Here is a 10,139-nt window from a genome sequence, read left to right on the forward strand (position 1 = left end):
TTGAATATTCTAATTAGGTAATGTTGAGTCAAAACTTATACAAATTACATCATTTAGAAAACTATTTGCGACAGATTAATGTAACCACTCACCCCCCAAGATTCCCGCTCAAAATAATTTGACCCGATAAGAAGAAGCATTCCCAAGTCTCAAAAATGACTGCAAGCCAAAGAACGAAGAAAAACGAGCAAGAAGAGACACTCGAAAGCGACACAAGATCGAATCTTGGGAGCAGATACGACGCATGGGTAATACATCCAAAAACTATCGAAAAAAAAATTAATAAAAGTCCTGATAAACGAGTACTTCTAGGATCAAGTCCTTGCGATCGTACAAAGCAAGACCGCAACTCAAGTAGTAGCAATACTAACAATCACTGCGCAAGCAACTCGACGCTAAACCCCAAACTAAAACACCAAGGCCCAACAGTATGTGCGATTGAAAACGCAGAAATACAAACAAACCAAAACGCCTCCGAAGCTTGCAATTTTGATAAAAAGGCATGGAGCATCGCTCATCTGCCACTTAAAACCATGGGTATGACGTTTTTCATGCTATATATGAGCGGTAATAACGCCGGAATTTTCAGCATACTTGTTGTCAGCTATGCTCTCGTTAATGCAGTAAAGATATTAATCCAAGCAAACAAGAACTTTCTTGAAATCGAGCGCGCAGCAAGAAAGTCGTTCAACGTCCAAAAAGTGCTATATTGTCTATACTCACTCCTTGGAATAGCCTTCATCCTCTTCAAGCTGGGCACTATGGGACTCATTCCTGTCAACCGCGGAGACTTCTTTTCGGATACACCACCTCACGCATTTCCATTGTACGCCATTGGTACATGAAAAAAATTCACAACCCAACAAAAAAAATGAAACTTAGAAAAAATTTCAAGCTCGCTTAAATAAAAAATTAGTCTTTTCTGTTAATCCTCACTCGATCTAGCTCAAACATTAAAATCTTTATCACGCAAGGCAAACTAAGTAGCCAAATAATCTTCTAAGTAATCCTTCGAATTATCTCACCAAATTGCTTACTCTATTTTGCTTATAAGTTTACGATAATCAACTCATTCATACGAAAAAAACCTGCGGAACCCGTGGGAAAATTCTGGAAATTAAAAATTAATTATTCTTCAGCATTGTAAAAACTGGCGTCCTGATTCAATGTAATGAACAAAACCTTTAATGCAAATTTGCATGAAAGATTTCCATTGTAATTACTTTTAAAACTCTTAAACTTTTAAAATTTAATTGAAAAAAATTTACAACACGAATAAGGCTGCAAAGATTGCAAAAACGGAAGGAACGATGTATCTGAATCCAAAGGCAGAGGAACCAGCATCTTTCAAGAGAACTTTGTTGTCCTTGTCAACCAAGTTTCCATTCTCATCCAATTTGTAGACACCATTGGTGATGCCACTGTTTGCGCCGGTATAGAAAGGCTTATCGTCTGCAACCAAACTGTACTCGCTTCTTTTGTCTGCATTTTCGTCCTTTGGCACAGCCACTTCAATTCTTCTACCACCATCAAGAGTAAAGGCAAACAAATCAACTGTTGCAACTGTTTCACCATTCTCCTCTGCGAGTGATCTTCTTGATCTTGATTGAACCTGACTGTCACTAGATTCACCGTTATCTTTAGTTGGACTACTTGAGTTAGCAGAGAGAGTGCTGAACTCTTTACCATTAACCTTGATTGTAACTGTACTTTCACTCTTTTCAAAGGATACAGATGTAACTTCACCAGAGATATATCTTGGTGCGGGATCTGTTTGATCTTTTATAGGTGCATAGACGATAGTGTAATCACCACACTTCAAGGTCGCAACCGGGGTGCCTTTCTCGAACCACATGACAAATGAAGTACCACATTCTTCCTTTGGAGTAGTAGTTGCTGTGGACTCGGTAGCTGTGCCGGCACTTCCAGATGGAGTAACTTGAGAACCACTCCCGGTTTGTTCCCCGTCTACTGTGTCTCCTTCACCGTTTTCCTTACCACCGTCCTCCTTACCACCGTCTTGTTCTTCAGAACCTGGACTGCTTTCTTCGTTCTTTCCTTCCGTGCCGCCCTCTACAGTTCTTTCTTTCTTTGGAGCTGGTGCGACGGTCGATGTTGATGATGATGATGATGATGATGATGATGATGATGATGATGATGATGATGATGATGATGATGATGATGATGATGATCCCTCAACAGAAACATCCTTCAAGGTGCCTCTGAGTGGAACGGCCGGGGCTGAGAATACAGCGGAGACTATGACGGAGAGTAATACGATAATGAGCGACAATCTCATCTTCCTTTGTCCTTAGTTGCCTACTTATTAAAGACTGACTAATTATCACCTATAGAAGGGTCAAGCCAAATGTATAAAAATTTGTTATCAATTTTTACTTGACGACGTTACAGATGTGTGGGTAAAATGTGGTTCATTGTTTTTTTATGTGGATACACCCAGTCCACGTATTTTTTTTTGCATGCATGTGAAGACGATAAGTATTTTATACGTACAAGTCTATTACTTAAAAACTTATATTAATTTACTTTTAAAGTTGATTTTATATTGAGTCCTATTCTTTATAACGAATTCGAAAAACCACTTTTTTATTTTATAGGACACAATACAGAATTTTTTTCAATCTTTTTTGCGCGAAAGTTTAATTAACCTAAGACCTAAAATTATATCTCAATCGAACAATGCCTAAATATTGGTTTTTTACCTATTCTTCTATTTTTATTCTAATTCATAATTGTTGTTGAGCACTTAAGCCTATAAAAATGAGATATTAACTCCAAAGTTATCATCGGTCTTTCTTAGTTTTTCTTGAAATGTGGTTAATTAGATTTTCTATTCTAATAGCGCTAAAGATGATTTTTTTTTTTTTTTTCGAATACCGAGGTATTTTATGCCGGCACTTTGACGAGGCGAATGCATTTATTACTTATCCCTTTAATACAAGGTTTTTTTGATTTAAATTTTAATTTCTGAGTGCAGTGGATTTGTTCTGAATGGGAGAAAAAAAGTCCAAATTCCTAAGTACTAGATTGCGACTTTTTGCTTTTTTAATATTTTGGACAACTGATTACGTTATGCATTTTTGCTATAGACGTCATGTTCTAAATAATATCTACCATAATTATTACTCTGGAAGTGAAATATATACAACAAATAGTAAATTTGTTATCCTCGTATTCTTCGTGAAAAAATTAATAAAAATTTGAAATAATTTTAATCTTTGAAGAAAAACTTCAAATAAGAATTCCCTAATAAATTAAAAATTCATGTTTACAGTAAATTGATACTTATTCACTATTATAAAAATCTGAATCTAACGCTTTTATTATTTTTTTAGAAAATTTTTTCTTTTTTTCTGGTCAAATTATTCATATTTTCCTTGCTTCCGCCTGCCTTCCAAGATCATTCGATCATCTCAAATTCGAACTTAAAAAAAAAAGATCAAATATCGAGAAATGCATTAAGACATTACTGCAGATCAACATTCGGACTTTCTTATAACTATTAACTCTCATTATTGTTTCTTGAAATCATTCATATTTATCGTTGTTAAATGAATTACTTTCACAATCAACTTTAAACAGAGAAAGGGTGAGAATGAGATATTACAATGCAGACATCCGATGAAATTTTACCGTCAACTGTTCCGAATCTCATGTCCGATATTCCATAGAACAAATCAACATAGAAAAAGCACACAAACACGATTTAAAAACACACGCGCAAAACACAACTAAACATAGAAAGTAGTTTCAAGAACAAAGTAGAAGAGAAAGATGTCCCCAGAATAAATTAGTTAAAGTAGAATAGGAATTGTGTATAGGTAAGTTGAACAATTCTAACCAAGTCGAGAATTCAATGAATAAACACTCAACATTACATTATTAACTGATTGATTATTTGCAGGTTAGACTAGTGTTCTTTTCTTCCTTTTTAAATTCTTAGAGAAGTAATCACTAGATGTTTCTACAAATTATTGCAATACCCCAAACAATAGCCCAGATCCATCCAACAAATGGCAATAATAATTGGAGAACCCCAGTGATAATGTCTGAAGCGTCATTATTTAGTATTCCAATAATAATCATCCCCAAACCAAAAATAATTATGTTCAATACTCCAAATAATACGTATTTGCCTTTATCATGGGGTGAAGCTGTTGGTGTAGAAAACTTCTTGAGTCTTTCCCAAACTACTCTCAATGCATTTGACATTCTTGATCTTTAACCTGGAATAATAACAATAATATTAATAGTTTTTGGTGATTCTAATAATTTTAAAACTGGGCATTAATATCCTCATTGTGAGGGGTTGTTGGGTAGTAATTCTTTTATTAAAAACCGAGTGGATATTCCCGCCTAATTTTGTGTGGAAATTTATCGTTACTTTCAAACGCATCTTTGTATCCTGGCTAGCATATGAACAAATTATATGGAAAAATGCAACTAACTTAACGTATAGAATTAAATAGATGAAAATGATAAACATACACTAAAGAGTCTTTATGTTATAATCTAAATGGGGGCATCTTTCTCAGCACATAAATCCATATAAAAAAAAATCGAGTTAATTAATTTGAGTTGTCAATTAAAAAATTTTGTAATTATGTTATATAATCTTAAATGCATTACATTAAAATTCAAGAATTAAACTTAAACATTTAAAAATTAGTTTATGAATTTGCCTCTGGTCAACCTGCATTCTGATGGTTTTTTTGTATTATGGCTGCCTTCTGGATTAATCTTAACCTTTTCTATTATTTTCTTGTGCGCATGTCTTACAGAGACTTTCTCCAACATATCCTCTCTAAAATGGTCTGAAATTGGTTTAAATTTATCCGAATTATTTTTTATTGAAGTTCCGAACATATGTGGCCCATCTGATCCGCTACAAAGAGTTTGTTGTTGAATATAATTAGGAGTTCTATAATCTGGAGCGTTTAACATATTCATTCTGTAATCAGGTGTTTTTTGATTTTTTGAAAGAAGGTAAGGAGTTTTTTCAGGATCACTATTTGTACTATCAGAAGGTGTACTTGTAGAAGCAAAGTCATCATCAAGTGAAGTTGTCTTGTTTAAACCGGTAAGCACCTGTTTTTTTTCAAAAACGGGTTTAGGGGTGGTATCTTCATTATGATTCATACCACTCAATTCATCAAAGGAGCTGGACATTTTTATATTTACTTTGTTTTTTAGGATTGTGTTTTTCAAGTCAAGAATCTTTGAGGCAGCAGCGCTGACACTTACTTCACTTCCGTTAACGGCATTAGAAACTACTTCGTAGATAGAATTTAGTCCATTTATTAGCCTCTCAGATAGTTGAACATAATCCTCTTTTTTTCTTAATTCACTTTCTTTTGACTTTCTTGAGCCTAAAACTGAGCCTTGAGAACTTTGTCTCTCTTTATGAGATATATGTATCAATCCCGGATTAGTTCCTTGTCTTGCAAACTTGGCCCCACCTCCAAATAATGACCCATCGAATTTAGTTGTTCTTGCTCCACTGACAACTCCTCTTGAAAAAATATCCTTTTTTCTCGACTCATACTCTGCTTGGCTACGTTTTAGAGGATCTGTTAATATATCATAAGCTTCAACTATATCTTTAAATTTCGCCTCACACATTTGTCTATCATTTCCCATGTTTTTATCTGGGTGCCATTTTATCGCTAATTTATGATAAGCCTTCTTAATTTCCCCATCATTATTTAAATTGGATATCTTAAGATTCAAAATTTCACAGCATTCTTTTATTGACTTTTTGGGAGCATTCATCATTGCAATTTTGCCAAAAATTAAAATTAATTTATGCTCTTAAATTCTGAGCTAATTGTGGTCTTAATTATATGAAGAGAAATATTCAAATTTCAAGGCATTTGTATGAATTTTCTTAAATCTATATTCTAACTTTCTTCCCTGCTATTATTCCCTAACTCAAGGCCACTCACTTATTTTTTTCTTATTAAATATATTATTATCGAATTTAGACGTGTGAGCACGTACATGTAATTTGGGTGTGTGTAATATCTACACAATGAACAAAAAAAAAAAGAAATTAATAATTAAAGCTACAAAAAACTAAAAACTTAAGAATTTAATTACTATGTTATATTAATAAGAAATTACATCATTAATTCACATTTAAAGTGAAAATTCTTTAATTTTTTTTTTATTATTCCTTTTTTTTTTTTTAATTTAAAGTTGAGCGATGAGGGGTTGTAGAAAAGACGAAAAACCATGCTAATATAACTGTGATATTAAATTCGCTCGCTTGTAATATCTTTTATAAGATTTGTCTCTAATACTCGAAAAAAAAAATAGTTTTTAAGAAAGGTACCCATGTTTGTATTTAGCACTGATCCAAGCCAAAAGTGAGAATAACCAATATTTAAAAGTTATATACTATCAACATAAACAATAATACTCTAATCATGTCGAAAATTCTTTGCAATGTGTTGTTATTGTTATTTATCTTCTTTTCATATTGTATGTGTGGGGATATGATTTCAGCAATAATTGAAAGTGCTAGTTCAGATTTACAAAATGCTCCAACTGTAAGAAAAGATGTTGAGCTTGATATCAAAAACAGCAAACCAAAGAACTTTAAACAAGGTAACAAGAGATGGTTTAAAGCAAAGAAAGATTTAATGAAATTCACTCCACAGAAAGGAATTGAACTCGGGAAAAAGATCGCTCGTAATGCTTCTATTGGAGTTATTTGGATTTACGAGCCAGGACTTTTATTAGCAGAGGAATTAGTATCCCCTTGTTTTGGTATAATAAGTTATTACCCAAATATGCAAATTACTGTAATGAAAGGAGAAAGATTCTTAGGTATTATTTGTGATGCTAGAGATTATAAGCCAATTAATACTGATAGATTTAAATGGTATGTAGCTATAGGAAATGATCTCAGTTTTACTGCAAGGTATTATGTTAAAGAGGGGGTGTATATAAAGGAGGGTCAGGAACTTGGTCATCTTTCCAGGCCAGCTAGATCAGTTGGAAGAGTTGCAATAAAATCTAGAGCAAGATGTTCTGGAATAATTGTATTGTGCAAAACTGGTCCATTGGAAACTGGAGAAGAGTTCCTAAGAATATCATGTGATGCTGCTACAGGCACTGCTGATGTTAACAATAGTCTAGTTGATAAATCTCATACATCTCTTCTTGATCAATCAGATATGGGAAAAAGTATTCCAAAGCTTAGAGGTCTTGCTCAGATTTCTCCAGAAGAAGCTAATTATGATGGTAAACAGTTTAAACTTCCTCAAATAATGAACTCTGCAGAAGAATCAAATATTATAGGAGACGATGACGGAAAATCTGAGTCTGAAGACGAAGAAGAGTTTGGTGATAATAAAAATACTAGAAATATCCAAAGTACTAAGAAAGAAGAAAAAATAAAAATTCCTTTAGATAGCTCAGACACTCTTGATGAAAGTACTCCCTCATCTAACTCCGAGTTGAATATCATTAACAAAGCAATTCAACCACCGCCTGAAGCCAAGAAAGGTAAGAACTTTTTTGATTTCGAATTTGAGGAAGAAGATGATGGAGTCAATGACGAAACTGAATATAAGAAAGTGATTCAAGAATTAGGAAATAATGAAGAAGATGAAAAGAATTCTGAAAAGGAGAAATTGGAAAAGGAAAAATTAGAAAAAGAAAAATTAGAAAAGGAAAGATTAGAAAGAGAAAGAATAGAAAAAGAAAGATTAGAAAAAGAAAGATTAGAAAAAGAAAAAATCGAAAAAGAAATACTTGAAAAGGAAAGATTAGAAAAAGAAAGGTTAGAAAAAGAAAGGTTGGTGAAAGCAGATGCAAAGAAGAAAGAAGTGGATGTATCTTCATCAATCCCAGGATCTACTGATTATCATGTCATCTTACAGACTCACAGGAATGCAAACGAAAACTTTAAAAAACAGCCAGAAAAGAAAGTAGAAAAAAAACATAACAAAATTGATTCTGTCAAAACTGGAAACGTAATAGATTTAGATGGCTTGAGTTCTAGTATAGTAAGCGAAGCTGAAATCAGTACTTTGGACTAGATGTTAATAAACTGAACTAATGGATATAAAAAACACAATATATCTACAAATAGCTAGATACTGCTCGAAATGAAAAAAAAAATATATATATATATTCTTAAATTATACTGGAAGTTAGTTCTCCAGTGTTTAAATAATATTTCTTCTTTACGAAATAAGTCATAATTCTGTTTGAGGAATATTTTAATAAATAATAAAAAAAAAATATATATTATTAACTTCATGTAGTAGCAGACTTAAAGTATTATTTATTATTCCTTATTCTCCATTCGATCGTACTGGCTAACTTTTTCTGGCCTTGTATTTGAATCCTTTTCGTGAAAGAGAGCGTCATCGCAAGCCTTTATTAACAAACTTCTTATTGGACGATACCTTTCAGTACTGTCATAATAAGTTTCTGCTTTAAGCTTGAAAAATGTTATAAGAGCTTCTGCACATTCTATAATTGATTGTTTCCCGAGTATTATATCACAATAGTCTGATAAACTAATCCTCTGTGTAATATGTTTGATTTGAGGAATACTGTCAACAGAAGTTTTTAATTGAATAGCTTTTTCCCTAAGATTTTGTGGTAATAAGCTACATATGCCACTTCTGGTTCTAAGTAATCTAACAAACTCCCTTCTTTCTTTAGTTGGCTCAGTTTTGATAGGCTTTTTTGCTGACCTTAATACAGCATATTGAGAATAGGCTCTGTCATTGTAAACATCCCAGCGTCCAGTACTATATCCCGCTTCCTTACAAATTTGACGAAATTTTTGTCTAAACATCTTATAAAAAAGACTCCATTGGCCATGGAATCTTGCCATTAGATCAACAAAAATCCTCTCGCAATCTCCTTCTCCACGATAAGTATTTAATAGATAAATCCCCTCGCAAATATGTTGTTGGGTCCATCCACTACCTGCTCTGCTTCCAGAATATCCCTGACTACTAGAAGATCCATCTAATCCAATTCCTCCAAGTACACTAACTAAGTCCGATTGTATCATTCTATATATATTATTAACTTTTGTCATAATTTCAGGTTCTCTTGTGGCAATAACTTTACACCAATTAACATTTCCTCTCTCATTTTGATGAGCTTTTGGCAATCCTCTATATTTTGATCCAGAAAGTCGCCTAATTGTATTAAACTGATGTTCTGGTTTCATTGTAGGAATAGGAATTGAAAATATGAGCTCTTCTGAAGGATGTACGTACATTTCTAGTTCCTCTTCTCTAATTGAAGGTCCAGGTTCCCCAAATTTGAAATCTGGACCTGAAGCTCTAGCTCCCGTATCTTTCCTGGAGTCTGAAACACCAGCTCCTATCAAATCTATTTTTTCAGCTGAAGTTGGTAAACTCTCACTTTTTCTAGTAGATGCTACTTTAGCTGCATCTATAATTGAATCTTTTTCATCTTGTTTTTCCTCAGAAGCATCTAAAAGTGGCTGAAATGGTTCCGTATGTTGTGTATCAGAACCAATCTTACGTATACTGTCAATTATCTTTGTTTGATCAAGATCTTGTTCATCTCCTAGTTCTTTTACCAAACCACTATATATATTTTCATTACCTGTTGTAAGTATTACTTCCCTCGCAAATTTCACACAAAACAGAAGTAACCAAAATATTTTAATTTCCATATTCTAAATAAGTTTGTATTGACATTGTTCAAAATTGTCTATAGAAATTTATCGTACTCCCAACTTTTTCACCTTTTTAACCCTTTTTCAAAAAATTTTACCAGGCCGTTATGGCGCGTAAGCTCATAAAGATCTAGAAATAGAGAAAATGCAATAATTTCAAATTAAATAAAAAAATTTACCAACTATTCAAATGCTAGAACATCTCAGAAATAATATTCAATTCATTAAATAGATAACTTTGCTATGTTATTGGCTTTATTGATCTTTTTTGTTTTCGGGATAATTCTGTTTCTGAATTAACTAAGTACTATAAAATTTAACAAATAATAATTAAATAAATCTATATATTTATATTTTAAAAAAAAAATATTAACAAACAAATCATTTACCCCTTTCCTTATGTTAATCTCTTATTATTGTATCGATGCAATCTGAAATT

General features: G+C 32.7%; 6 protein-coding genes across 6 annotated transcripts; 2 read left to right on the forward strand and 4 right to left on the reverse strand.

Annotated features, from left to right (window-relative positions):
* The first annotated feature begins 155 nt into the window (after nt 1-155).
* On the forward strand, nt 156-845 carry Chro.60137 (multi-pass transmembrane protein). The annotated part of the gene is made up of 1 exon (XM_662999.1): nt 156-845. The coding sequence occupies one exon, from the start codon at nt 156-158 to the stop codon at nt 843-845; it is 690 nt and encodes a 229-aa protein (XP_668091.1).
* Nucleotides 846-1,264: 419 nt separating this feature from the next.
* Nucleotides 1,265-2,299, reverse strand: Chro.60138 (sporozoite antigen gp40/15). The annotated part of the gene is made up of 1 exon (XM_663000.1): nt 1,265-2,299. One exon carries the CDS (start codon nt 2,297-2,299, stop codon nt 1,265-1,267), a length of 1,035 nt encoding a protein of 344 aa, XP_668092.1.
* A 1,676-nt stretch (nt 2,300-3,975) lies between these two features.
* Chro.60139 (hypothetical protein) lies at nt 3,976-4,233 on the reverse strand. Its single annotated transcript, XM_663001.1, has 1 exon — nt 3,976-4,233. The coding sequence occupies one exon, from the start codon at nt 4,231-4,233 to the stop codon at nt 3,976-3,978; it is 258 nt and encodes an 85-aa protein (XP_668093.1).
* Nucleotides 4,234-4,686: 453 nt separating this feature from the next.
* On the reverse strand, nt 4,687-5,796 carry Chro.60141 (heat shock protein 40-like). The annotated part of the gene is made up of 1 exon (XM_663002.1): nt 4,687-5,796. One exon carries the CDS (start codon nt 5,794-5,796, stop codon nt 4,687-4,689), a length of 1,110 nt encoding a protein of 369 aa, XP_668094.1.
* A 653-nt stretch (nt 5,797-6,449) lies between these two features.
* Chro.60142 (transmembrane protein) lies at nt 6,450-8,069 on the forward strand. Its single annotated transcript, XM_663003.1, has 1 exon — nt 6,450-8,069. One exon carries the CDS (start codon nt 6,450-6,452, stop codon nt 8,067-8,069), a length of 1,620 nt encoding a protein of 539 aa, XP_668095.1.
* A 251-nt stretch (nt 8,070-8,320) lies between these two features.
* Nucleotides 8,321-9,697, reverse strand: Chro.60143 (hypothetical protein). The annotated part of the gene is made up of 1 exon (XM_663004.1): nt 8,321-9,697. One exon carries the CDS (start codon nt 9,695-9,697, stop codon nt 8,321-8,323), a length of 1,377 nt encoding a protein of 458 aa, XP_668096.1.
* Between the last annotated feature and the right edge of the window lie 442 nt (nt 9,698-10,139).

Source organism: Cryptosporidium hominis, assembly GCF_000006425.1.
Source record: "Cryptosporidium hominis TU502 chromosome 6 CHRO016065, whole genome shotgun sequence".
Lineage (NCBI taxonomy): Eukaryota > Apicomplexa > Conoidasida > Eucoccidiorida > Cryptosporidiidae > Cryptosporidium > Cryptosporidium hominis.